General features: G+C 38.8%; 3 protein-coding genes across 6 annotated transcripts; all 3 read right to left on the reverse strand.

The window, feature by feature from the left end:
• Positions 1 to 15: 15 nt before the first annotated feature.
• ro60 (Ro60, Y RNA binding protein) lies at positions 16 to 7,047 on the reverse strand. Of its 4 annotated transcripts, none has more exons than XM_010733750.3 (9): positions 6,921 to 7,047; positions 5,549 to 6,149; positions 4,006 to 4,226; positions 3,598 to 3,744; positions 3,362 to 3,499; positions 3,139 to 3,255; positions 2,653 to 2,769; positions 2,392 to 2,538; positions 16 to 1,884 (listed from the first exon to the last, which is right to left on the reverse strand). In XM_010733750.3, exons 2-9 carry the CDS (start codon positions 6,129 to 6,131, stop codon positions 1,732 to 1,734), a joined length of 1,623 nt encoding a protein of 540 aa, XP_010732052.2. In that variant the 5' UTR covers positions 6,132 to 6,149; positions 6,921 to 7,047; the 3' UTR covers positions 16 to 1,731. The 4 variants fall into 4 exon arrangements, with proteins under 4 accessions (XP_010732052.2, XP_019128861.1, XP_010732050.2 ...); XM_019273316.2 differs by lacking the exon at positions 6,921 to 7,047 and adding an exon at positions 6,655 to 6,912; XM_010733748.3 differs by lacking the exon at positions 6,921 to 7,047 and adding an exon at positions 6,601 to 6,912.
• A 2,050-nt stretch (positions 7,048 to 9,097) lies between these two features.
• On the reverse strand, positions 9,098 to 11,484 carry LOC104921266 (regulator of G-protein signaling 21). Its single transcript, XM_010733747.3, has 5 exons — positions 11,214 to 11,484; positions 11,034 to 11,111; positions 10,860 to 10,921; positions 10,601 to 10,767; positions 9,098 to 10,298 (listed from the first exon to the last, which is right to left on the reverse strand). Exons 2-5 carry the CDS (start codon positions 11,099 to 11,101, stop codon positions 10,008 to 10,010), a joined length of 588 nt encoding a protein of 195 aa, XP_010732049.1. The 5' UTR covers positions 11,102 to 11,111; positions 11,214 to 11,484; the 3' UTR covers positions 9,098 to 10,007.
• A 5,336-nt stretch (positions 11,485 to 16,820) lies between these two features.
• LOC104921265 (regulator of G-protein signaling 13) lies at positions 16,821 to 18,551 on the reverse strand. The gene is made up of 5 exons (XM_010733746.3): positions 18,358 to 18,551; positions 18,198 to 18,251; positions 18,044 to 18,105; positions 17,785 to 17,951; positions 16,821 to 17,678 (listed from the first exon to the last, which is right to left on the reverse strand). Exons 1-5 carry the CDS (start codon positions 18,432 to 18,434, stop codon positions 17,493 to 17,495), a joined length of 546 nt encoding a protein of 181 aa, XP_010732048.1. The 5' UTR covers positions 18,435 to 18,551; the 3' UTR covers positions 16,821 to 17,492.
• Positions 18,552 to 22,108: the final 3,557 nt, after the last annotated feature.

Below are 22,108 nucleotides of genomic sequence, written 5' to 3' on the forward strand. Positions count from 1 at the left end.
AAAACCAACACTACATCACGAGCAGCAAAGTGTTTATTAGGTTCTTCATTGCCACTACAGTCATGTTAAGCGAAATGGATACAACACACAATATGATGGGAAAGAAGTTAATCATGGTGGCAAAACACTTGTGAACTACCATACCTCATAATAATTATTTCTCATGTCAGACTTTCAAGTACAAACATCGCATCAACAGTCATACTATACAAATACTTTAGCTTATAGAGTTTTGACCTTGTCTTAACACTGAAATTGACAGCATCGGCATGTGTGGGCACATGATCCTTCACAGTAACATGGTCAGATATTGTATTTTTCTTCAGATTCATTGAATAGAATGAATGAGTGACAATTTTAGTTAATGCTGTCAGTAGTTACACCAATCGCCGTTGACTTAAACAGCATTTCTATTTTACCAAAAAGAATTGGTCATTAATGCTAAAAGTAAGGAGTGTGTGTTTAACCTGCGTTTGAGGGAATATAAAGCAGTGTACTTTAAATATCTACTGTTACATGCTTTACAAAAGTACATTCAATTTATTTTATTCCAGGAAGGTAGCAATAATCTGTTAGTTTTTGCATAACAAACATTCGTACTTAAAAAATACGGAAACATGTTTTAGCATATTCAGTCTTGGTAAACAACTGTAAATAGATTTGTCCTTCCTACATATAATAACACAGTAAAATCCAAATTGTAATCAGACTAAAAAAAATGGGAACTTCATTTCTCTAACTTACAGTAAACTGACTTACAGTCCCCACTCATTGGCATTATTATTTCACAAAGGAAAATCCTAAATATTCCACCAAAATGGATCAGCACGTTTAAGAGCACCAAGGGTATTTTCTTTTATAGCATAAATTCAACAAGCGTAGAACAGACACTTAAAGTTTCAAAAGCTCTAGCTTTGTAGGAAAACCACATGTTAATACAACAACTAAAAAAAGTAGCTAGGCTAAAGGCAAGAGTTGGAATGGAATTCTAGATATTGATATTAGTATTAAACAAAATCATGTCTGACCAAATAAATCAAAGAATTTGAAAAGTCAACAGAATACATTGCAATTTTTCAGCTTTTGGTGCTTTGTTTTAATTCATCTCTTACGTCTACCTGTTAAAAATGTATAATCATGCTACAGAAAACAGAAGGAGAGGCTCTCAAATTTAAACTGCTGCTACCATCACATCAAACCTGCTAAAATCAATCCAGATACATACTATAAACTATAATAAAACCCCATAAAATAAACATACAGTTGCACTAAGCATCTAACATTCTGACTATTTCACCGTTCCTCAGTAACTTTATTACTTTGCCAGCATCTTGCTTTAAATTAGTGGAATTTATTGTTGAATGGGTTAGTGTCTAACCATGAACCATCAAAGCTGTAAACAGCCCTTCATACAGAGTGCTGCTTGCCTTTAAATTCTTGACAGCGTGATATGTAATCACATATCATGTCTTATCGCTTCCTTTTCACCCTTCAGAAAAAAAAAATATGCACATAACATTTCGAGTGCTGTCCAGCCCGCTGGACATTTTGTCAACTGATCTGTAAGTGACATGATACAAAAAAGGAGAAATTGGAATTGTAAATGTCAGCATCTTTTGGATTAGTGCTGTTTTAGGGCACTTTACGTACGAAGTGAGCCATGCTGGTCCACTTTGTGCCTTCTTTTTGAACTCTAAACCACATGATTCAAAAACAGTCCCCAATACTTTATCAGATCCGATCCTGAGCAAGGTTACGAATGACGCTCAGAGCTCCGAGGTCAAAGCCACAAATGCTCAGTAAACCCCTGTCTTCTGTGTCTGCAATGGCATGCCCAATGGAAGTCAGTCCACACATCACCAACTTGGAATTGGCTCCTGATATCTGTTGAGAAAATACAAAATACAAAAAAACTGTTTTAGTAAAAAGCTTGTGTGTGTTGTGTGGTGGGTGTGTGTGGGTGTGTGTGTGTGTTGGTGTGTATTATATATTTATTTATTTATTAAAGTGACAGACAAAATTGGAAAGGGAGCAGATGACAGTGTTGGGAATCTTTTAGTAGATTCACATCCCAGTTATAGTTTGTAGGGCTGAGCAAGCATGTGCTTTCAGTGACTGTCATGTGATTACAGAAAATGGATTGTGCACTCACACATCTCTATTAGGAAGTGTCAATTTAACACAACATGAACATAATTTATAACTGTGTACTGGAAATTGAGAGCGCAGTACGCTTTAACATAAATGTGAAAGGGAACCTCATCCCATTCTCTGTCTGCGGCCATCAGATGAATTCTACCTGCTGTTTGTGGGAGCCTGCTTTCTAAAACAATCACAGGATACTGTTCGATCAAACGCCCTCCACAAGCAGACATGAATGGATAAACGTACTTGTCTATGCTTCTTTAGAGACTCCACTGGGCTGGCAGTAAACGTCCATAACGGGTTGTTGGTCAAAATGATGAACACGTCCACTGCTTTCCCATTCTCTGTGGCCCATGTGATGGGAAGTGTGCAGTCTGTGCTCCCACCTGGGATCTGGAACACGTGGTGGAAAGGTCAGAAAGAGAGAGATAGTTGTGAAATCCTCACAGTATACGGATCGGTTACTGTGATTCATTTCTGATTCTTTGACACTGTGACATGCCTTACCTTAACAAGTTCAACCGTTGCTTGCGCGAGAGTCATGTCAGCAGAGACGGAGCACGGAACCAAAGCTCCTTCAGAGTAGGCCAACACATGCGTGTCTGCCTCTGTCCTTGCAAAAATCTGTGCCAGACACAGACAGGTGAAAAGAAAAAGCGTGATGTCACTTTTAAAATATGCACACACTCACACACAATTGCTGCAAAACAAAGACAGCTCCACATGCTACAAGTATCACACCTCTCTCTGCAAATCTGAGAATCGTCGTCATGATGGCAGCTAATACATCCTGGAGGGCCTGTGGACTAAGATAATCGCAACGCTGAAGGAATGTCGCAGGAATTCACAGTATGTATAAACAGACCAGTTTCTTGACCCAGGCTTTCCTCCAAAGAAGGATCGGCCTGAGCCCTGCTTACAGACGCAGCTGTTCCGACTGGAGCAACAATTAACCGCACTCTGTGTCGCTTTCTTGCTCTGGTATTATCTTACCATGGTAATAGCTGCAGCAGCAACAGCAGTGCTGACTGACGTCCCCGGGACAATGCTGCTCAGTGATGTGCTCACATCTACTGCCACTAGGAAGCGTTTACCCACGGGCTCCACATGCTGAGGACAGATAGCAACAGTGCGAGAGGTTAAGTGACAGCTAACGCTACAGGTTGCTGTCTTCTTTGAGGGTCTGTGAGAAGCTGTGATAATGAAAAGAACTCACCATAAAACTCTTGTAAAAGGCAGAGTCCATTGCCTTGAGGATGCTGCTGTCTGGTTCCCATTTTGTTTTACCCTGATAGCCTTGGCCCCGTTTGTAGTTTTCAGAAGACAGGAGTAGGCTGAAAGGGTGAATCTTTGCCTGGCGATTTCAAGACAGACATGGACTACTTTCAAACGCCGACTCAGGTTTAATTAAAAACACAGCTGTAATTAATGAGGGAGATCTGTGGGTCCTACTTTCTTTAGTGTCGTCTCACTCTGGATTCTGTCACAGACAGCTTTTGTTTCCGAACTCCCCGATTCAAGAATTTTGTTTGACGTCATTTTACCCAAGATCCTTAGCAATGATTGGAGAGGCATTTCCTTCAACAAAGCTCTCCATACCTCCAGAAAAAAATAAAAACACATGTGCTCATATCAGACTCAGAACAATCGTTATTGCTTCCGTGTCTGCAGGGAAATGCAGTTGTTAATGTATCCAGAAAGGCACATTTCCCAGCATATTGATTCATAAAAGTTATTTACAAAATACCCAACTGAATGCTGTTTTGCAGCTGGCTAATTACCATTCATGGATTATACAGTTTTGTTGATCTGTAACATGATTTTGATGATGACAGTGGCTCTGAAAAAAAAAACACTCACCTGTTTGGACTTCAGGTGGTCTGTCAGTAGCTGTTCCCTCTCCAGTTTGTGTTCCTCTATTAAATTGATGACCTCTGTTTCATCACAACTGTGCTTGACCTTCTCCACCACCTCGAGATACGAAAGCACTTTGACAACCTCTTCTGAGTTCTCTTTGTCTGAGTAAGCAGCCTGGACGTCTTTCCATCCTTTTGTTACATATTTGCTGATCAAGGCAATTGCTGGAAACACAAAAAGGTATGACTGTTATATTTATTGAAGTCATAACTCAGGATTGAAACAATAATAATAAAATAATAAGGACAGATTTACAAAGGCTCTACCATTATTTTGTAATAGAATACTGGTTCATTATGTGAATGTTAACATTTTTTAAATCAACATTCAAATGCTTCAGCTTTTTCTTGCACGTCTATTCATCCTGTTCAAACCTGGTATTTCAGCACAGTTGCAGATAAACATTAGGTTTCATTAATATTACACTCTCAGAGTTACATTCCAACAGTGGCAGTGCAGGATTGTTTCCGACTCGTGTGATTCAAACATTTCCGATTATTCCAGAGTAGTCTAAGTCAAAGTGTATTAAAGGAAGATTTTCAGGCCGTGTTTTTATCTCACAAGATATTTTGCTTCAATCCATTTGGTTGCCTTTCAAGGGCATGTTTGCTGAGGTCAGAAAACAAGTCTCTCTCCTTCTTGCTGCACACAAAGGGAGACACAGACCTGTATTAACAGGGCGATCTAGCATTACTCTAACAGCTCAGTAAATTACAATTATATGAGCACAAAAATCCATTTCAGCTCTAACACTATGATAATGAATGGCTTAAGTCATCATAAGCCATTAGCCTGAGGGCGTGATTATTATTTCATCATTATTTTATGCACATTTTGGATTAGCCTGCCGCCTACATGTATTCATTGTGACTCGCTGATGGGGTTATGTTCGTTATGTTAAAAAAGTCGACTTGATGGGAAAAGACGAACTCATTTAATCGGATGAATTTATTTATTCAAATTGAAGATTTTGTTGTTCGATTTTATTTGGGGGGGTTATGAGAATAATAGAAGCTTCTAATGACACCAAATCTGTAAATAATGAAAATGAAAATCATGCTTTTGTTATCATGTTATGTTTATTAATTTAACTGGCCATTTCTAAGGCTGGGGCTTGTAATGCTAAGTACTTTTGTGTCTATCGCTGTTTCTCACCATGACTTCTGAGGCATGTTCCCTTCCAACATTACATGACTTTTTAAACACTTGGTAAACTCAGCCTAAGTGGTATTTAACTTTACTTGAAAATACCACAGTAACCTGATAGTCATTACAGGGTCACTTCCAACATTTCAACATTTAAAGACACTGAACAACAGCATACTTCTTTCTACAAACAACGATCTGCATTTAATGAATACCTAAAGTTTTACTAAAAATCTGAAAAACAAACACCAGAAGGCCAGGATATTGTAATGAGGTGAATTATAGCTTCGGGCCATTCCCTCTAAACAGCTGTGTGCAATGTGGGTCTGTGTAAACTCACCTTCATTGGCTGGTTTGGTGTGAGAGAGCCTGAGCAGATCCTGGTGCGACCATCCCTCTCTCTGTTTACATTTGGTCACAGCCGCAGCCAGACTCATGGCATCTTGCTCATTGTACCAGTCAGACACTGCTTTCCTCAGGGCGCGTCCCCAAATCCCGCACTTCATCCCCTCTTTTAATTCCTTCTTGGTCTGGATGAAAGAAAACAGGTGTGCAGGGTCCCGGCAAACTTCCTTCAAAGCTTTAAAAGCTGCCTGTCTGGTCTTCAGCTCTGAGTGCTGGGAGCACATAGCTAAAGCAAAAAAGGCAGGGTCTAGTCTGACAGCTCGCCCATCCTGTGTGAACCTTTTGATCTCCTCCACCACTTCAGTACCTCGACCCTCCTGCAGCAGGGAGAGCAGAGCTCCGGCGCTCTCCATGCTGACGTGACCCTCCTCTCTGGCAGTGTATAAATCTCCTTCAGAGCCATAGCAGAGGAAGCGGCACAGTCTGGTCTTGTCGCTGACCTCCCATGGGCAGCCGCCACCTGTTGAGTTCAGGGTGTGGTTGCTTGATGATATTGTAGTACTTCCCGATGGCTCCATTGTAACGCTAGAGAAGGCCTAAAACAGAAAGTGGTGTAAGGAAACTTTTTAGATTCACTTAGTGGACAACTTTGTGACACATCAGAATAATCAGTGGACTGGATCACTGCTCAGATTTCATTTCATGAGTTCATTTCCCACTCCTGATGCTGGGGTGGGATAGGACCAAGCTGCAAAATTGTACAACTTGTGCAAACTTCTGTGGAGGTCAATGAGCAGACAGAGAGCCTCCATGAAGATAACACTGACTTAGCAGCATTACTTACTCAGTGCGCCGACAGAAATAACTTAAAGCCGATTACAGGACATGATGATACACATGACACAAACACAAGTCACACCGAGTTACTCCTAAACCAGCCAGTCAACCTGAAGCTAGCGTCACCGCTAACTTAGTTAAGGCAGAAAATAAAGGCATTGTGAAGTTTAATAACGTTAGCTTTCTCCACCTATATATATAAACACATACACTCATGATAATTATGTATCTTGCTGGTTATGAAGGAGAAAGTCCGCAGCTCACTCCTCATGTTTCCCAGCTGCATCCGTACAGGAGTGTCCGCCATCCGGTCTCCTCTGACCACTCACTATAAAGTCACCCACATCTGAGCCTGGTCCTAGCCGGACACCGGTGTGCGGAGCTGGGCTAAGCGGCTTGATGCAGCTCGTCTGGGATGGGCAGCGACCGAGCTACGCTAACCTGAACCAAACTGTCAGCTGTACACTGTTCGCTAATGAAAACATTGCGTTAAACAATCACACGACATATGTGACGCTGCGTGAACTTACCACCGAGATACGTGCACAGTGTTCAAGTTTTTGATGTAAGGTTAGCGAGATGGAGAGAGGCCTCCCCTCTGTCCGTCAGCGGCATAACGAGGGGCGGGCCCGCGATGGATGATGGGAAACAGAGTACCATCAGGCACACTACTACTACTACTACTTGGAGTAAAATGTATTAATTCACTATTAAAAGTAGCCTAAAGTATTACCAACAAAATGTACATGAACTGTTAAAAGCAAAGACCCACAATGCATAATATAGGTTAAATAAATGATGGAGCCTTCAAATTCACAAAAAAATTATTATTATTCCTCCCAGATAGCAAATAATTTGGCTGTATTATTATGGCATGCATTTGTAATTTTTGGCTTTCTTTTGGCATTAAGAAATCCTTTTGTCTTAACTGTGGTATGATTAGGGTTATCCATAATAGATAAGGAGGCGCCAGCAATACAGTATATGGCTGAGTTAAGGCATGTTTATGGCATGCCAGAAGTGGAAACAGCTGATTTGGGGCTCTTCTGGGACATTTATGGCTATATTTTGGAAGTCCACAATTTGTTTTGGGTGAATTTTGGCTCCCTTTTGGTATGACTTTGGCTTTCCTAATTTGGGCCATTTATGGCCCAGACATCCAGCCATAAGCTTGCCAAAATGCAAGCCAGATTTGGGCCAAAGCGAAGCCAAAAGATTTTTGCTGTCTGGGCTATTTATACACATTAGGTTAACTGATGTGGTTTGATCATCACTGTAATATGTTTGGAAGAGACTGGTGAATAAAGTTTTGAGAACATGCACTTTATCAAGAATACATCACATTGTCATCATTTCATGAGAAGAAATATTAATATTTTATTCCAACTTTATGGGCAACAGTGTACATGAGGGGGACTCCAGCTGCTTTCCTGTTTTGTTGCGGTGCAGTTTACAACAATCATAAAGTACATGATGACTGCATGCAGTGGTGTAGTGGTGCCTGGAGAAGTGGGTATTTATTTTTAATAATTTTAAATCGACCTGTCCAACAAAGAATTAATGCCCTACATATAAAGCTACTCTTACATATTCACCTTAAAATGTGTAAGTAATATTTGCACACTTAACTTCTGCTGCTTGACTTCAAGAAGTAAAGGTCATTATGAAATTAACGTTAGCCACAGAGGAGGTGCAGATTTTACAATAAACACTGGCCTACAGGTGAGACAACTATATAATTATACATTTTTAGTAAAGTATTACTTATTTCTTACTCCATCCACTCATGAAAACTGGACAACCATGTCATGCCTTTGCCATCCAAGGAAAAACAAATCAGCTTGCAGACTGGATGCCGTGCATCAGACAGTATACCCAATACTGACTGAAGTAGAAATATTTATTACTATATGTTTGTGCATACTTTGCAAACTAAAATACAATATTTTCCGATGAAAAGCCCTAAAGTACAAGTATGAAGCAGCTTCAACTGAATATTCTTGGCTAAAGTAAAATTGCACTCAAGTAAATGCTGAGTTATGGAGTTACTATCCACCACTGAAACCCAAACCATGGTGGCCACGGGCAGTCAGAGTTATACATGTACATACATCTCTGCTACATTCTAGTCTAATGTGTGTATGCCTTCATCTCCTTGTTTCTTCCCTTTTTACCTGCACCTTCTTCTCTTGCTGCTGCCAGTTTTTTTAAACTATGATTTCCCTAATCAAATTGGGAACGCCAGTGGCACAGAACATTGGAGCAGGCTAGGAAGGAAGATAATGATGATGGTTGCTGAAACACTGCCCGGTATAAAGACTATTTGGTCTCTGACACCATGTAAAACATGTAATGTTTGGACTTTGGTATTCATCCTGTAAATGTCTCTTCCACTTTTACATATAGTGGAGCCCGAATGTGTCCACCAATAGGCGGTTTGTAAGGAGTATAACTTGACCTGTCACAGAAGGAAGAGAACAGGTGTGAGCTGTAATAAAATGAATGATGGCTGAATTAGTTTTAGAGTCATGGTATTGTGCACGCTGGCTCACTGTGACACGGACACTTGACTGGAATAGAGCCATCATTAATGTTATTAGAAACACCTGTTCTGTTACTGAGACAAGTCAAAATGTCTGCTGTGGAAAAAGCAACATTATTTTGGTCTTGAGCTGAGACAGCTTGTCAAAATTGCCTCTGTAATTTAGTTTTTTTTTTTTTTTTTACAACAAATGAGTGATTAGTGTTACAGTTACTGCACACAATCTAATTAAAACACAACATAAGTAATAACAGAATCACCAATTTGACTGTTTTCTTGTGTGAAATAAGAACCTGACAAATAAGGGAAAGACTTAATTGAGCTTATTTCAGCACTTCAAATTGACTGAAACCGAGGAAAGGTTCTTTCACATAGCTTGTTTATTTGTGGTGAGAACAATATTGCAGTTGAGATTAAACCTACTTTCATTTAGTATCACAGCGAGTGTCAGACAAAGTGTGAAGAACAGTTAATGAGTTCATAAATAATCACCCAGCCTACACAAATAAAGCAAATCAAACAAATCATTATCATTGTGATGGATAGTATTTTTCTAGTTATAGCACACAACCTGTTTTTCTGCAACTATTGATATTTTTGCTTGTAAGTTTTCCCAGTCACCATTGGGTGGCAGTAGCACATCAACTGTGCACAGGATGTATCATTTACAACACCTACGCAAACACAGATAGTACCACAAAATAAAGTCTGTATATTGCGTTGCTTTATAAGGCATACATGCAGAATCATTTACATTTTTTTATAAATATCATTCATTTGCAAACGATGCAAAATACAGCAGTCACCAGTCAAGTGCATTTCACTGGCAGAGAACCATAAATATTAAAATTTACATTCTGTACACTGGCTGTCTCAGCCACAGTTTTACTTTTTGGTTATGTACCATGTTCACTGTACATCAGATGGCACCACCTGCAGTATCCGTTGCACAGCCCCAGCTTTCAGTCTTGTCAGATGTTATGTTTTTGAACTGACATTCTGAGGAAAGGGGAAGTGCTTTCAGTGTCTGTCAACAGTAGTTCCTGAGCCTGTGACTGTGCAACGCTTTTCACCATCAACATGCAAGATGCAAAGATAGCTCACTCTGCAGAATGATTGGTTTTGAATCATGCTGTATTAGATCTCCAGTGCTCTTTATCCTCAAGGCCTTTCTATGCTTCCCAAGGCCTCTTGGCTTAGAAGCTGCAATAAATAGGACTTTGTATTGCTCAGATTGAATGAAGCGTGGGAAGGAGTCATTCTCCATCAGGCTGTAGATTTTCCTCTGTGCCACAACAAAACATGATGGACTTGGATGCTGGATACTCTGGCTGATGATCTCTCTTGTGTAGAAATCTAGATTTACCTGCAAATAGATGTGAAGCAATACACGGCTAAAATAAGTATGTGGCACCTGCATCATTACTACAGGAATGTAACTATTTCAAATGCTGGCTGTGGTTGATTTATAGTAAATTATACAGGTCACTGTTTTTTTTTTAACTACCTGAATCTTGTGGTCACTCTTGCAGTAAACGCATTCATTGAATATTCATGTGCAAACAAAATATTTCTTATGCTTGTCTTATATTTTAGTTTGAGCACATTTTGCAACACAAATGTTGTCCCCTTTTTATTCAGCAATAGAACAACAGAGTTTGTTTTTACCTCTTTGGGAGCGTCAGCCCTGATAAACTCCTCATAAATACTTGCTGCTCTCTGTATTAGCTCTGCTGGGGTGTCAAAGGATTTGTACTCTTGACAGGCGAGCCAGAAGTCCAGATTTTCCTCACAGAACTCCGATTTGAGAAAGTCCCGAAATATTCTTTGTCCACCTTTAACACAAGGGAACATAACTTTATTATAAATAAAACAGTAATCAACCATGATATTAGTTTTGTATTTCTTGAAAGCAGAGGAAAATTACGTTTCTGGGAAAGGAGTGTCTCAAGAGATTCGCCTATTAAGCTTGTTTCACTTGTTTCTTGTCTGCAGAGGGAGAAAATGGAAGCTTTATAGATTTGTTCATACTTCAAAGAAAATGTTACCCAGCACAATATTAATATTCAGTATGATAAAATAAAAATAAAAAAAGAAGCACCTGTTGATTTTCCGTTGGGGTAATGGACTCTGGATGAAGTTGTGTATTCTGGATTTCCATGTTTCCATACTATTATGTCTACAAGAGAAGATAATACTAAGAAAGTCCGTCCCGTGTGCATAAAGCAAATAGGTTTCAAAATAAATCTTATTGAATTGCAAATGAGACATGAGTACTTACATTCTCTTTGTGTCCTGGAGGTCCAGAGCTGTCCTAAGGGTCTCATTTATTGCTGAAGTTGAAATATACTCCTAATCTGTGATTTGTAATTTGACAGTATCTCTCAGTAAGCATGATCCTGAAGATTTTCCCTTAGATTTCTAACCTCGCAGCCACACTCATAACTATCTCTTCTTATGGATGGCTCAAAACCAGAGTGAAATCCATCTGTGATGTCAAGACAGCATTCCTCCTCGAGTTACAGGTCTCAAATCTTTTTCCGCCCTTGTTTTTTCCTGCTATTTTTAACCTCTGTTGGCATAATGCCTCATTGTTATATTATTAGAATGAACCACATGCATGCTCAAAGTACGTCAAACCTTGTGTTCTTCCCTAATGTATCACAACCCCCATTGCATTCTTCAGTTAAATGCCTTGCGTCATAGTCTGATGAAAGGCATTTAGTCTCTATGTTATTTAGCTCACCATTCATGTCTGTGATATTCTTAGTCACAGGTCAAGAAGTCACAAGTTTCTTTTAGCAGTTTTGCTTTTTGTATGCTGCTCTTTCTGTGTGTCTTTTTGCCAGTGGAACATCAGAAGTTGAGATCTAAAATCTGTTTGTAAAGGACAATTCAATATCAGCAGTAGAAACTCTGATGTTACAGTACAATTGTCCTTCCTGTATTTTTTGTTCTTTCTTTTTTGATAATTTAAATGACAGATAGAGTACAGTATATTTAAATATACAGTACAACTGGAACCTGTTTTAAATATTGTGTTAGCATGACTTGAAATAGAAAAAAAACCCCCATAAGATTTAGCGGTATGTATCGACACAGGACCTAAGGAGCTAATTTCTGGATTTTATATGTCAGTCACATTGGGGCCAGAGAAATTACTCCTGTCACCACTATGATAAGAACATCTTTAGAATTTAAGACTAGCAGCATTTCAGCAAATAACCAAACAAGTGCAAAATGGATAATAACTCATAGGATAAGGAATCCAATTAATGTCTTTTAGATTTAATAAGACCTAAAAATAACAGAGATTATAGGCTGAGATTTGGAGACACTTCACAGTTGTATTAATATTGAGAGAAAGGAAGTAAATACATGATAAACTGAGTGCAAACATGCAGATTGCTCAGAGATAAATCAACCAGCTCCTTTTGTTTTCCCCACATTTCATTTTTGTAGTTTAGTTTTGTAGTAGTTTAATTTAATATGTTAGGAATATGTGTTTTTCTTAAAGGATGTACGGGTGAAGGACATACGTACATTAGGTATGGGAATAGAGACAAAGCAATTGTGATCCTTTTTTAAATTCATTTTGGAAGTAACTACTGTAATGAATAATAACATTATTACAATGCCAATGATGTCAGCAAGCATGTCAGCATACTAATATGCTCACAGTCCTAACATGCTGGTGCCTAACCACTCACAAAGTACAGTTGATGTTGATGGGAATGTTTTAACCAAAGTCTTGGACAAATTTAAACTTTGACCTAAATATGGGCTTCAGAAAATGTCTTTATCAAAATGTCATGGGAAAACATTTCATAGTAGGAAATAAAAGATGACATTTCCATGCCCACAGTCATGCCACAAGCAGGGCTAAAAATGTCTTGGTCACTAAACTCAGGAAATTGAGTAACTCCAACCATAACTGTTTGGGTAATGATGTACAGCTCTGTGTAAGATTCTGAAAGTGACAATTACTCCTGATTAAAACATACATGTGGAGGGACTGTTCATTTAATTGACTCTCACAGTTCAACACAATCAGTGAGTCGATGTTGGCTTTGCAGTGAATGGAATGTGAACATGAACTGTTGAACAGAATGTTATTGTGACTGAAATACTACCACACAAACCAAACAAAAACCGGTCTGGACAAGATTTCACTTGCCACTGAAACAAGGACATGAATTAGTCTGTGGTGTGTGTTGAACAGGAAGTAAATAGGAGAGGAAAAACTGCATACTTCTTACACATCCAAAAGTGAGCCATAAAGTTAAGCTTATGTGTTTGTGAGAGAGTTTGCGAATGTCTTAAGCAGTTTACCTGCTCCAGCACCCTTAAAGAAACATGGTGTTAACCTTTCTACCATTAATTAACAAATCATTTTAATGCTACACTGATTATTGTCATTCCCACTTTTTGCTCCGTATATACCAGTTCTTACACTAACTTTGTGCTCCAGGTCTCCTGTCAGTGAGATTGTGCAGACGTGCAGACACACACACACCAACTATTTCACTGATTTGGTGACATTGGATCATATTTTATGGAGAAAATGTGTGTTCCCTCTGAGTTTCCTGATGGACATTAAAGTAAACCGCTGCGATCTATAGTTGCTGTTAGCTTATATTAGCTCAGTTTGTCAGCTGGGCTCAGAGCACATAAGGAGTCTTAGTGTTTGTTCCACTGGGAAAAGGGTCAGGCACAGGGTGGCGGGGCAATGCAGACGGGATTGAACCAGTGTTGTGCCAGAACCGGCGCTGGGCAAGTGGGTTAACAACCTCTATGAAAATAATAACATAAGCAAAGAAACTGAAGAGGACATTGACACCAAGCCCAGAACGCAGTGATGGTGCCTGCTAGCGTGTTCACATTTGTATTGTTTGTGACCAGGTTAGGTTTAGGGTAACTTGTCATTTTTTCTGTGTAGATTGCTACCTTGGAGGTTATTGATTTTGTTTCCTGTAGTGAAGTAGATTTTGTAACAGGAGGAGGGTTGCCGTGTGAAATGCTTGGCCAGTCTTGGCCATCTGTAGATATAAAAGGCTCACACTTTCAAAACCTGGTTATGAATATAATGTTCAAATTGTGCCATGTTCTGTTAATAGAGCCTCTACAGATCTTACACAGTGGACCTTTAAGTCATTTAAGTCACTAACGTTTTCTCAAAATAAGTGCAAATATGGGGGTAATTAATGAAAAACAAAGAATGGGACCATGTCAGTTAATGAGAGAGTTTTGTAGGGCATGGTTTATTATTGAGGTTGTTGGTGAGAAAAGTCAGTCTGCTGCCGTGTGAGTGTTACACAATAGCCTACAGAATAAGCACAGTCACACTTATTTAGGCCACAGGGGACCAAAATACGTAAGAAAACCTGTTGCAATAAAACATTTTGATGCATGAATGAAAGGAGAGGTCTGAGAGGGGTCAGCATCATCTTTGTTCATTTTAAGCTTCACCTGACTCTCTCAAATTCAGTAAACTTTGCAGTATATAAAACGGTGTGATTCTAAACTAAGCAGTTTTATAACCCCTATCATATTATAGATATTACATTTGCATAATAAGCTCTAAACATAGTCACTGAGGCATAATTTTGATCACATATTAGTTTTACATAATATAGACCTGGCAGCCAAATACACGGCTGGTTTTACAACTTTCCATTTAGAATTTATATCAGCACAGGTAGATTGTTAGGTTAATGTTGGGTTTGTTCCTCTCAAGTGCATTCAGGTTGTTTTTCTTTCCCCGTCTGCCATATGATGCATGCTGGGATAAATTTTGACCTAATTATAGCCCTGATACTGAATTTAGTAATGCATTATTTGGATAGAGTATTTGTAACATTTCAACTTATTAGCCTATTAGTTGAGATTTAACAACCGATTTCTAATATTAAACCACTTTGGTTAAGGTTTGGTTAGTTTTAGGTATAGTTAGATGTATAAAGGACACTGAATCAGTGAATCTGTAATCAACCCTGTATTCACAACACTTAACACACTAATGTATTTGAATGCAGTCTACCCTGCTGTCAGTTTAAACAGAAAATTAAAATATGGAAAGCGCACATTGTTTTTTCATTTTTACCATAGCAGCATGGCTGCGTGGACACAATCTTGGTTGGCCCACCTCTGAAATATCACAACTGGATGGATTACAATGATGGACATTCATGGTGCCCAGAGGATAAATTAAACCAACTTTGGTGATCCCCTAACTTTTCCTCCAGTGCTACCCCAGGTGGACATATTGGGTTTTTTTTAAACTACTGGTTACCGTTGCTACACAGTAATCCTGTGACCTCAGTGTATACAGCCCATGTCGTTCTAAAAGAATGACTTCTGTCTCATGACACACATCATGGTAACTAAACCTATGATTTTCAAAGAAGAATTTCAGTTTCATATGTAGTGTAGTGGTCTTATCAGTGACTTGTATTGCGTGACAACTCAAACATCCTGTCTCTTAGATGTAACCTCATTTGTCTTCTCATGGTCATATGACTAATCTATCGCAGGATGATCATGGTACTAATAAGCTGATGTGAAAATAAGGAAATGATGACCAGACAGGCAAAAGCGCATTCACGTCAATTTAATACCTCAGCTGCATCAGATTAAACAGCTACGTGTGGAGAAAAAAAACAGTTTCCTTTCTGCTGGAAGCTCTTCTGGCAAAAACACAAAATTACAGTGGTGTTTTTATACTGTTTTCTTTTTCTTTTTTATTACTCTCTAAAAGCAGGAAAGAGTTTCAGAGGCATTATTACTATGAATATGAATCAGCCTTTGTGTGTGCTTGCACAAACGCAAGGATTCACGAGTGAGATTAAAAGAGGATGTGGTAGAGCAGTTAGGCCTTGACACTCCTTCCTAATTTCTGTAACCTTTAAAAGAGTGATACTCGTTGTGTTCCCACAGATAAACTTCCTTTTCTGTGCTTTTTCTGGTGATATAAATGCAGTTTCGGTTTTAAAACCCTTCTGCTTCATTGTCAACGATTTATGACGGTAATGTCTGATTGCTATACTGATCGATGTAAGACTGAATGGTAAAACAAAGGCTGAATGAATTGCAGGAAGTGCTTGAAATACATTCAAAAGCATATGAAAAGCCAAGTGACACATGAAGGCTGTTGTAGGAGCAGATACTGTGTAGGTGGAAGCATAATACATCTTATTACGATGCCGTTGCTGAGGTCCCAGTTGTTAACCCTGTAAACCTTGCTGATCTGCAGTACGACCTCATTCTGTGCACCCAAACACAGTTTCAACCCAGAGAATTTTTTTTATCTTATCTTTATCTTCTAGCTCTAAGCTAAGTGCTGAAACATGCATACAATTATGTGAAACATCTTAAATATTTCAACATGGCAGAATGTCAGTCAAAGTCCTCAATTTGACCCTGGCACTTGTGGTGTAAACACCTTATATTATAGCTTTAATAAGGAGCGGAAACAAGCTGATACCTAATATATGTGATAGGTGTCAAATAAACTAAGACTGTTTAAGGGAAATAAAGAGGGGGAATATGTATGTTAAGTGTTAAACAGAAACATTTTAAGAAAAACACATACTGAGAGTTAGATCAGTAGATTGATACCCCACTCAAATATAGTAAATATGGTTTCTCCAGTAGTCGTTTAGCTAAGTTTAGCACATAGACTGAACGAAACAGCTATAACCGTGAGTAAATATGTGAACAAATGAAAAAAATGAATGAATGAATTGATGACCTAGTTGCTTCAAGAAGTCTGGTGTGTATCTAAAGATTGACAGGTACCTGACCTCGTTTGTGGCTGTCTGTCTAGATGTGCAGACTAGATTTTAGTCATTGTGGCGGTGTGCATTTAAAATAATTTGCTTTAAATCCATTTCAATGCAAATGTAATGTTTCGTTTATTAAATATTTACAATTCCATCTTAATATTCACAAATATTTTCAACATATAGCTTATAACAAGTTATTTCAGTATGACAGCACTAATGTCGTAATGTGAAACTTCTAAATGCATAAAAATCCACATCTGGAGAGCGTCTACTTTTCTACTGCTTTAGTGAGATAGCAATAAATTTATGTTGTGCAAATGTAGATACCAGCTCATGCACTCGCATGTTGGGTGGAAGGTGTTGTTTGCACCACATACAGTTCCTGCTGTGTCTCACAGAAAGTCCCCAGCGTTTTCACGACATAATCGTGGCATCTCTGGAAAGTCTTTTGCTTTACAGCGGCTATCACAGCATCTACTGTTTATTCATATAACTGTAGCCATTTTGAACAAACCCTCTTCAGCTTTTTTTTTTCTACAACTGAGGTGACTTATCCTTTGTTACGCAGTGCATGGCCAACCCCAAAGCATGCCATCTCAAACTCAGAAGGAAGACATGAATGTACTGAAAATGAAAGTTGAAAGTCTTTGGTGCTTTTGGCGGTAAAGAATCACCACAAGTTGTCCCAGGAGAGACACATCACAGTATTTCTCAGGTAGTCCAGCATTGGGCTCAGCTTGCCAGCTCAGTGTCTACAAACACAATGTCTGTTTTCTTTACATCTTCACTGATTCTGACGTGGAGTCCAGTAGAGCTTGATAGATGTCAGACCTGAGGAAACGTGGGTAAGAGTCCCGCTCCATTAACCCGTAGACGATCCTCTGGGCATCGTCAAAGCACACTGTGGTGGGCGCTTTAATGTTCCGTCTGATCGAGTCTCTGGTCTTGTGATCAATGTTGATCTGGAAGCAAAGTAAAAATAATTTTGATAAATACTTAAATAGTGGCAGAGATGATATGTATTCTGTAAAAAATGCATTCTGCATTATAAGAAACCTCTGTGCATACCTCTCTTGCAGCCTCAGCTTGAATGTAGCGTTTGAATATTTTTTTGGCTTTGGACGACATCCTGAAGGAAGACTTGATCTTCTTGTAGTCCTCGCACATCAGCCAAAACTCAATGTTCTCGTCACTGAACTCTGACTTTAAGAAGGCCTGGAATATCTTCATGCCATCTAAACAGAAAGCAAAAAAAATTAACATCAGTTAGCCAGTGTTGGTGAAGAATACAAACTTTGAAACTTCATTAAGAGAATAATTAACTTACATTTGGATGATAGAAGTCTCTCTAGTGACTGTGACCACTGGGACATCTCCTCGAAAGAAAGCCTGCAAAGGAGGGGTGCAGTGTTACTCACATAGATCAAAAGTACGTCAACACTACATGTTCAGCTTCCAGCAGTGTGGTTTTCTTCACTTACCCCTCAGTGTTAAAGGCTTGAGACGATCTAAGCCGAGATTTCAGGTTTCCTCCCCTGTTAACCACAAAAAAATTAAAAAAATATTTTACTAACATGCTCTTCTTATACTAAAACCTTGATTAGCAGTAACAAAGTACATCAGTTATTAAAAAATATTTACCTGTCTTTCTTCTTGCTGTCAGTGTCCATGTTGAAGTGCTGCAGTTCCCTTGGTTGTGATGCAACTAGACTAGGCATGGCAACAATGCTTTGTACATGTGACTGTGTGCTGGGTTGCTCTTGACCGTTATAAGATCTTCCACTGCCTCTGTGTCTGTTTGATGAACCCGTTCAGCGTCAACTTATATATGTGCAGCTGAATGCTGAAACAAGGTTGGTGAGTAGCGTCACAACATTATACTGAGCTAACCACAGAAAAAGAGGAAGTTGGGTATGACGCAGACGTGCACGGACTACCGCTGTAACTCTCTGTCTGTACTGTGCTTAGACCTGCATCATTAATTGTTTGGTTTAAAGTCTAAGGGATGCAAATGGGGCAGTGGAAAATTCTGTAGTAGATAAGCAAATGCTTTAGTTTCTGTGTTCCAGTCAGCCTTGTGAACAAGTGCCACAGTTTCAGGTTTTGACATGTTGTAAACTAAATGCTGAGGCTATTTTAGCACATACACAGTGATATTAAATTAAAATGGGTGACACTATCTTCTTAAACTTTGTAGAGTATTTATCTTAAGCAGTGAAAAAGATTTCCCTGTACCTATCATGTGTCAAAGAACACAAAGAGCTAATTATTGCATATTTGCAGTACAGAAGCAGCTTCATGATAGCAATATCATGGGTTTTTTTTAATATAAAGTAGAATATGTTACTTTTTTTGATAAGCAATAAAATGCATCCTCAAGTTATTGCACTCATGGGATTTGTTTTAACACCCTTACTTGACCTGGTATGACCACTAGCTTTTGGTTGCTAAATGTTAGTACTTTTTAAACAGTACATGAGCTTTTTTGATGTTGGGATGTCCTTACTTGACCTGGTATGACCACTAGCTGAGTTAGAAGACAATTTGACCATGTCACATAACTAATAATGTCTGTGTTTCCATTTTATAGTTTCGTACCATTATTTCATCTTTGCCAGTGGTGTCAGACAGGAAATACAGGGGGAAACAGAGAGGGGGATGACATGAAACTAAGGTCGCCCACCTTCCCTAACCCAAACCAAGCCAGGGGCAGTGCGGTTACATAATGTCTTAGACACCCCAGTGTTTCCATGTTAGACAGGACTGAAGCTTGTAGACATAAAAAGTCATGCCAGGTCATATAGGTAAGATAAGATATTTGTGGCTTAAAGATCATCAAGATCAACATTATTGAGACAAACCACTAACACCCTCTACTCTGCCTAAACGTTGTGAGCTATGTCCTGAAGCTCCCCCTTGTCCCACACAAAATGCTAAAGGCTGTTTTATTCACTTCCTGCTTCAGTGTTGACAGGAAGTTTTGACAAAACTAATGCTTTCACCTCTCATCTGGGCATTCCTCTGGACTTTTCACAGTCTTTTAAAAGAGAACATGAACATCCTTTATTTCTTTAGGTTTATAATAGTCTCAGATGTAGTTCCTATACTTTCTGCTATAGTTCAGTGCCAATGAATGACATTCATGACAGTCATGACAGTGATCAGGACTTTTTAGGAGGAAATTGTAATGAATCAAAGTCAGTTTTTAGTGACTGATAACTTAACAAGAAACATTCAGGTCAGGTTTTACAGTCACAGTACTCAAGCTGTCCTTAGTTATCTGCTTTTATCATATGAAATGTGAGAAATTTCAGTGCAGCTCTTGATGCAAAAGAACTTCCATCCAAGGGCCGTCCTTCAGAATTCAGTAGCTGGATTCTTGAAAAGTTGTATTTGATTATATTCACAGCTTATGAATTGCTTCAGAATCAAGTGTCTGCTTGAATATAGACAATGCATACAGTATATATAAAATTAATATTTAATTTAAGATGTGACTTCAATATATCCATCACTGGCAACGTCTGCTGGAAGTTTAAAAAATGGACACCACATCCATCACTGAAAAAACCAAACCTGTCATCTAAGGTCCTGATCTTCACATGTGATGCAGACTGCTTGAACTCGGTCAACTTTGTTACACAGTCATGACGAAATCTGGATTTGGCAAACTTGCTTCTATCAGTACGTCAAAACTCCACAAAGAATGTGGAAACTTTGTACATGCTTTTCTCCCTATCTCATGTGAACTAATTACTTTCATTCTCTCTACTCAATCAGCTCCCACAGTACAATGTTGGAGCTAAATCAGTTTTAATGACAACAACAACAACAACAACAAAAACACACTTAAATAGTGTTTTCATGGCTTGAGGGTAGAAACTCTTCCTGACAGATACAGATATCTGCAATCTTCATCTTGGTCACAGCAGGGAGAAAGGCAGGGCCTTGTGGCCTTGTTTGGTGTTGTAGCTTTATATAATTAGTTAATTTATATAATATAGTTATTACTGAATTACATAATTCTGGCTCACAGTTAAACACGTTAATTACCTTGGCATCCTCAGACGGTGCTTTTCTGATTTTTTAAAGGCCACATCGGGGAGCAACTGTGATGGAGCCTTAGTCATTACTGTAGGACCAGGCTGTGAAGTGTAGCTAATGCAAAAGTGCCAAAAACTGCAATTGCTCAAATGGCCACTTGAGGCTGGCTACAGAACTAGTCAGTCTCCATAAGCCCCCATTAAAATGTTAAACTTGACAGCAGAAATAAACATGTTTACAGCCTGGTACAAAAAACTGTTTTGGTCTTTATAGCTAATTTTCCCATTCATGACAACTGTACTGAGACTGAAGTTTTATAGAACTCTCCTGTTGAAATTATATTAAGACTTAAAGTTATGCATAATTAATACCATGGCAACTTTGACTGACCCAGGTGTCATTCAGTCCACCTCTGGTCCACCGATGATTCACTCTTTGATGATTTTCAAATTAGCCAAGTTGAGAGCCAACACACTCTACTCACACACTTCACAACAGCTCTTTAGAAACCTAGGAGTGACATCCACCCATATTCATACTATATATTGTTAACTAACTTTGAATGGCAATGAAATTTAATGGCAATCCATCCAGTAGTTGTTGAGATGCTTAGACCAAAGTGTTGTACCAAATGACCAAGAGACAGGCCAGCATTACCATCCTTACAGCTGCAAGTATGACTAAAACCAGACATTAATCCTAAATTTAGTTTAGTTGAGAGCAGAGAAACTTTCCCCTTTAGCAAATCATTTTGACGTTCCAAAGTGTTGATTACTTATGGTACCTCAAGCACATTGCAAGCTGATTTCCATACTGTTGTAAAACAATTGAAACCCAAGACATTTACCTCTGGGACTAATAGGAATAGCATATTGTTTGGTTAGCTGCAAGCCTGATAAATGTAGTGCCACATAAAATATAGTGTTTAAGTAATTAGTTGCTTTTGAGCCAGATCTAAGTAGATTTTTGTGATATTATATGTTCATGTTTGTTTGCTTGACAGGAAGTGTTTTGTGTCAGAACGCAGCTGTTGATGGCCTGAAGTGGTGACATAAATTGTTATCTTAGACATTTTCTTTATCGGTGGCAACACCCGTTTGTGGGTTTCCTCCATCAACTGCTGTCACTCTGTGAACTATACCTTTGCTCAGTTTGTTTCATTTTTATGTCTTCACTTCCTGCAACCAATATCTACTGCAGGTATGCTGCTAGGCTACACATTAATATGCATCAAGATAAATGCAGGTTTAACGTGTATTTGACAAATCATGTGGTTTGTCAAATACACTTTTTTTTACTGTACCCAAAAACTTAACCCTTCTCCCACAAAGATGTGACTGTAACCGGA

Source organism: Larimichthys crocea, chromosome XII (assembly GCF_000972845.2).
Source record: "Larimichthys crocea isolate SSNF chromosome XII, L_crocea_2.0, whole genome shotgun sequence".
NCBI lineage: Eukaryota > Metazoa > Chordata > Actinopteri > Sciaenidae > Larimichthys > Larimichthys crocea.

What these genes read in the sequence shown, in the direction of transcription:
- ro60 (XM_010733748.3), bottom strand. An exon ending in GTGAGACGACACTAAAGAAA is followed by an intron (nt 3,500 to 3,597) that starts GTAGGACCCACA and finishes TGAAATCGCCAG; the next exon opens with GCAAAGATTCACCCTTTCAG. An exon ending in CTGCTGCAGCTATTACCATG is followed by an intron (nt 2,770 to 3,138) that starts GTAAGATAATAC and finishes TGTCTGGCACAG; the next exon opens with ATTTTTGCAAGGACAGAGGC.
- LOC104921266 (XM_010733747.3), bottom strand. Translation starts at nt 11,101, where the DNA reads ATGGAAACATGGAAATCCAGAATACACAACTTCATCCAGAGTCCATTA. An exon ending in GACACTCCTTTCCCAGAAAC is followed by an intron (nt 10,768 to 10,859) that starts GTAATTTTCCTC and finishes CTTGTGTTAAAG; the next exon opens with GTGGACAAAGAATATTTCGG. An exon ending in GGGCTGACGCTCCCAAAGAG is followed by an intron (nt 10,299 to 10,600) that starts GTAAAAACAAAC and finishes ATCTATTTGCAG; the next exon opens with GTAAATCTAGATTTCTACAC.
- LOC104921265 (XM_010733746.3), bottom strand. Translation starts at nt 18,434, where the DNA reads ATGCCTAGTCTAGTTGCATCACAACCAAGGGAACTGCAGCACTTCAAC. An exon ending in GACAGCAAGAAGAAAGACAG is followed by an intron (nt 18,252 to 18,357) that starts GTAAATATTTTT and finishes TGTGGTTAACAG; the next exon opens with GGGAGGAAACCTGAAATCTC. An exon ending in AAGCTGAGGCTGCAAGAGAG is followed by an intron (nt 17,679 to 17,784) that starts GTATGCACAGAG and finishes CTTTGCTTCCAG; the next exon opens with ATCAACATTGATCACAAGAC.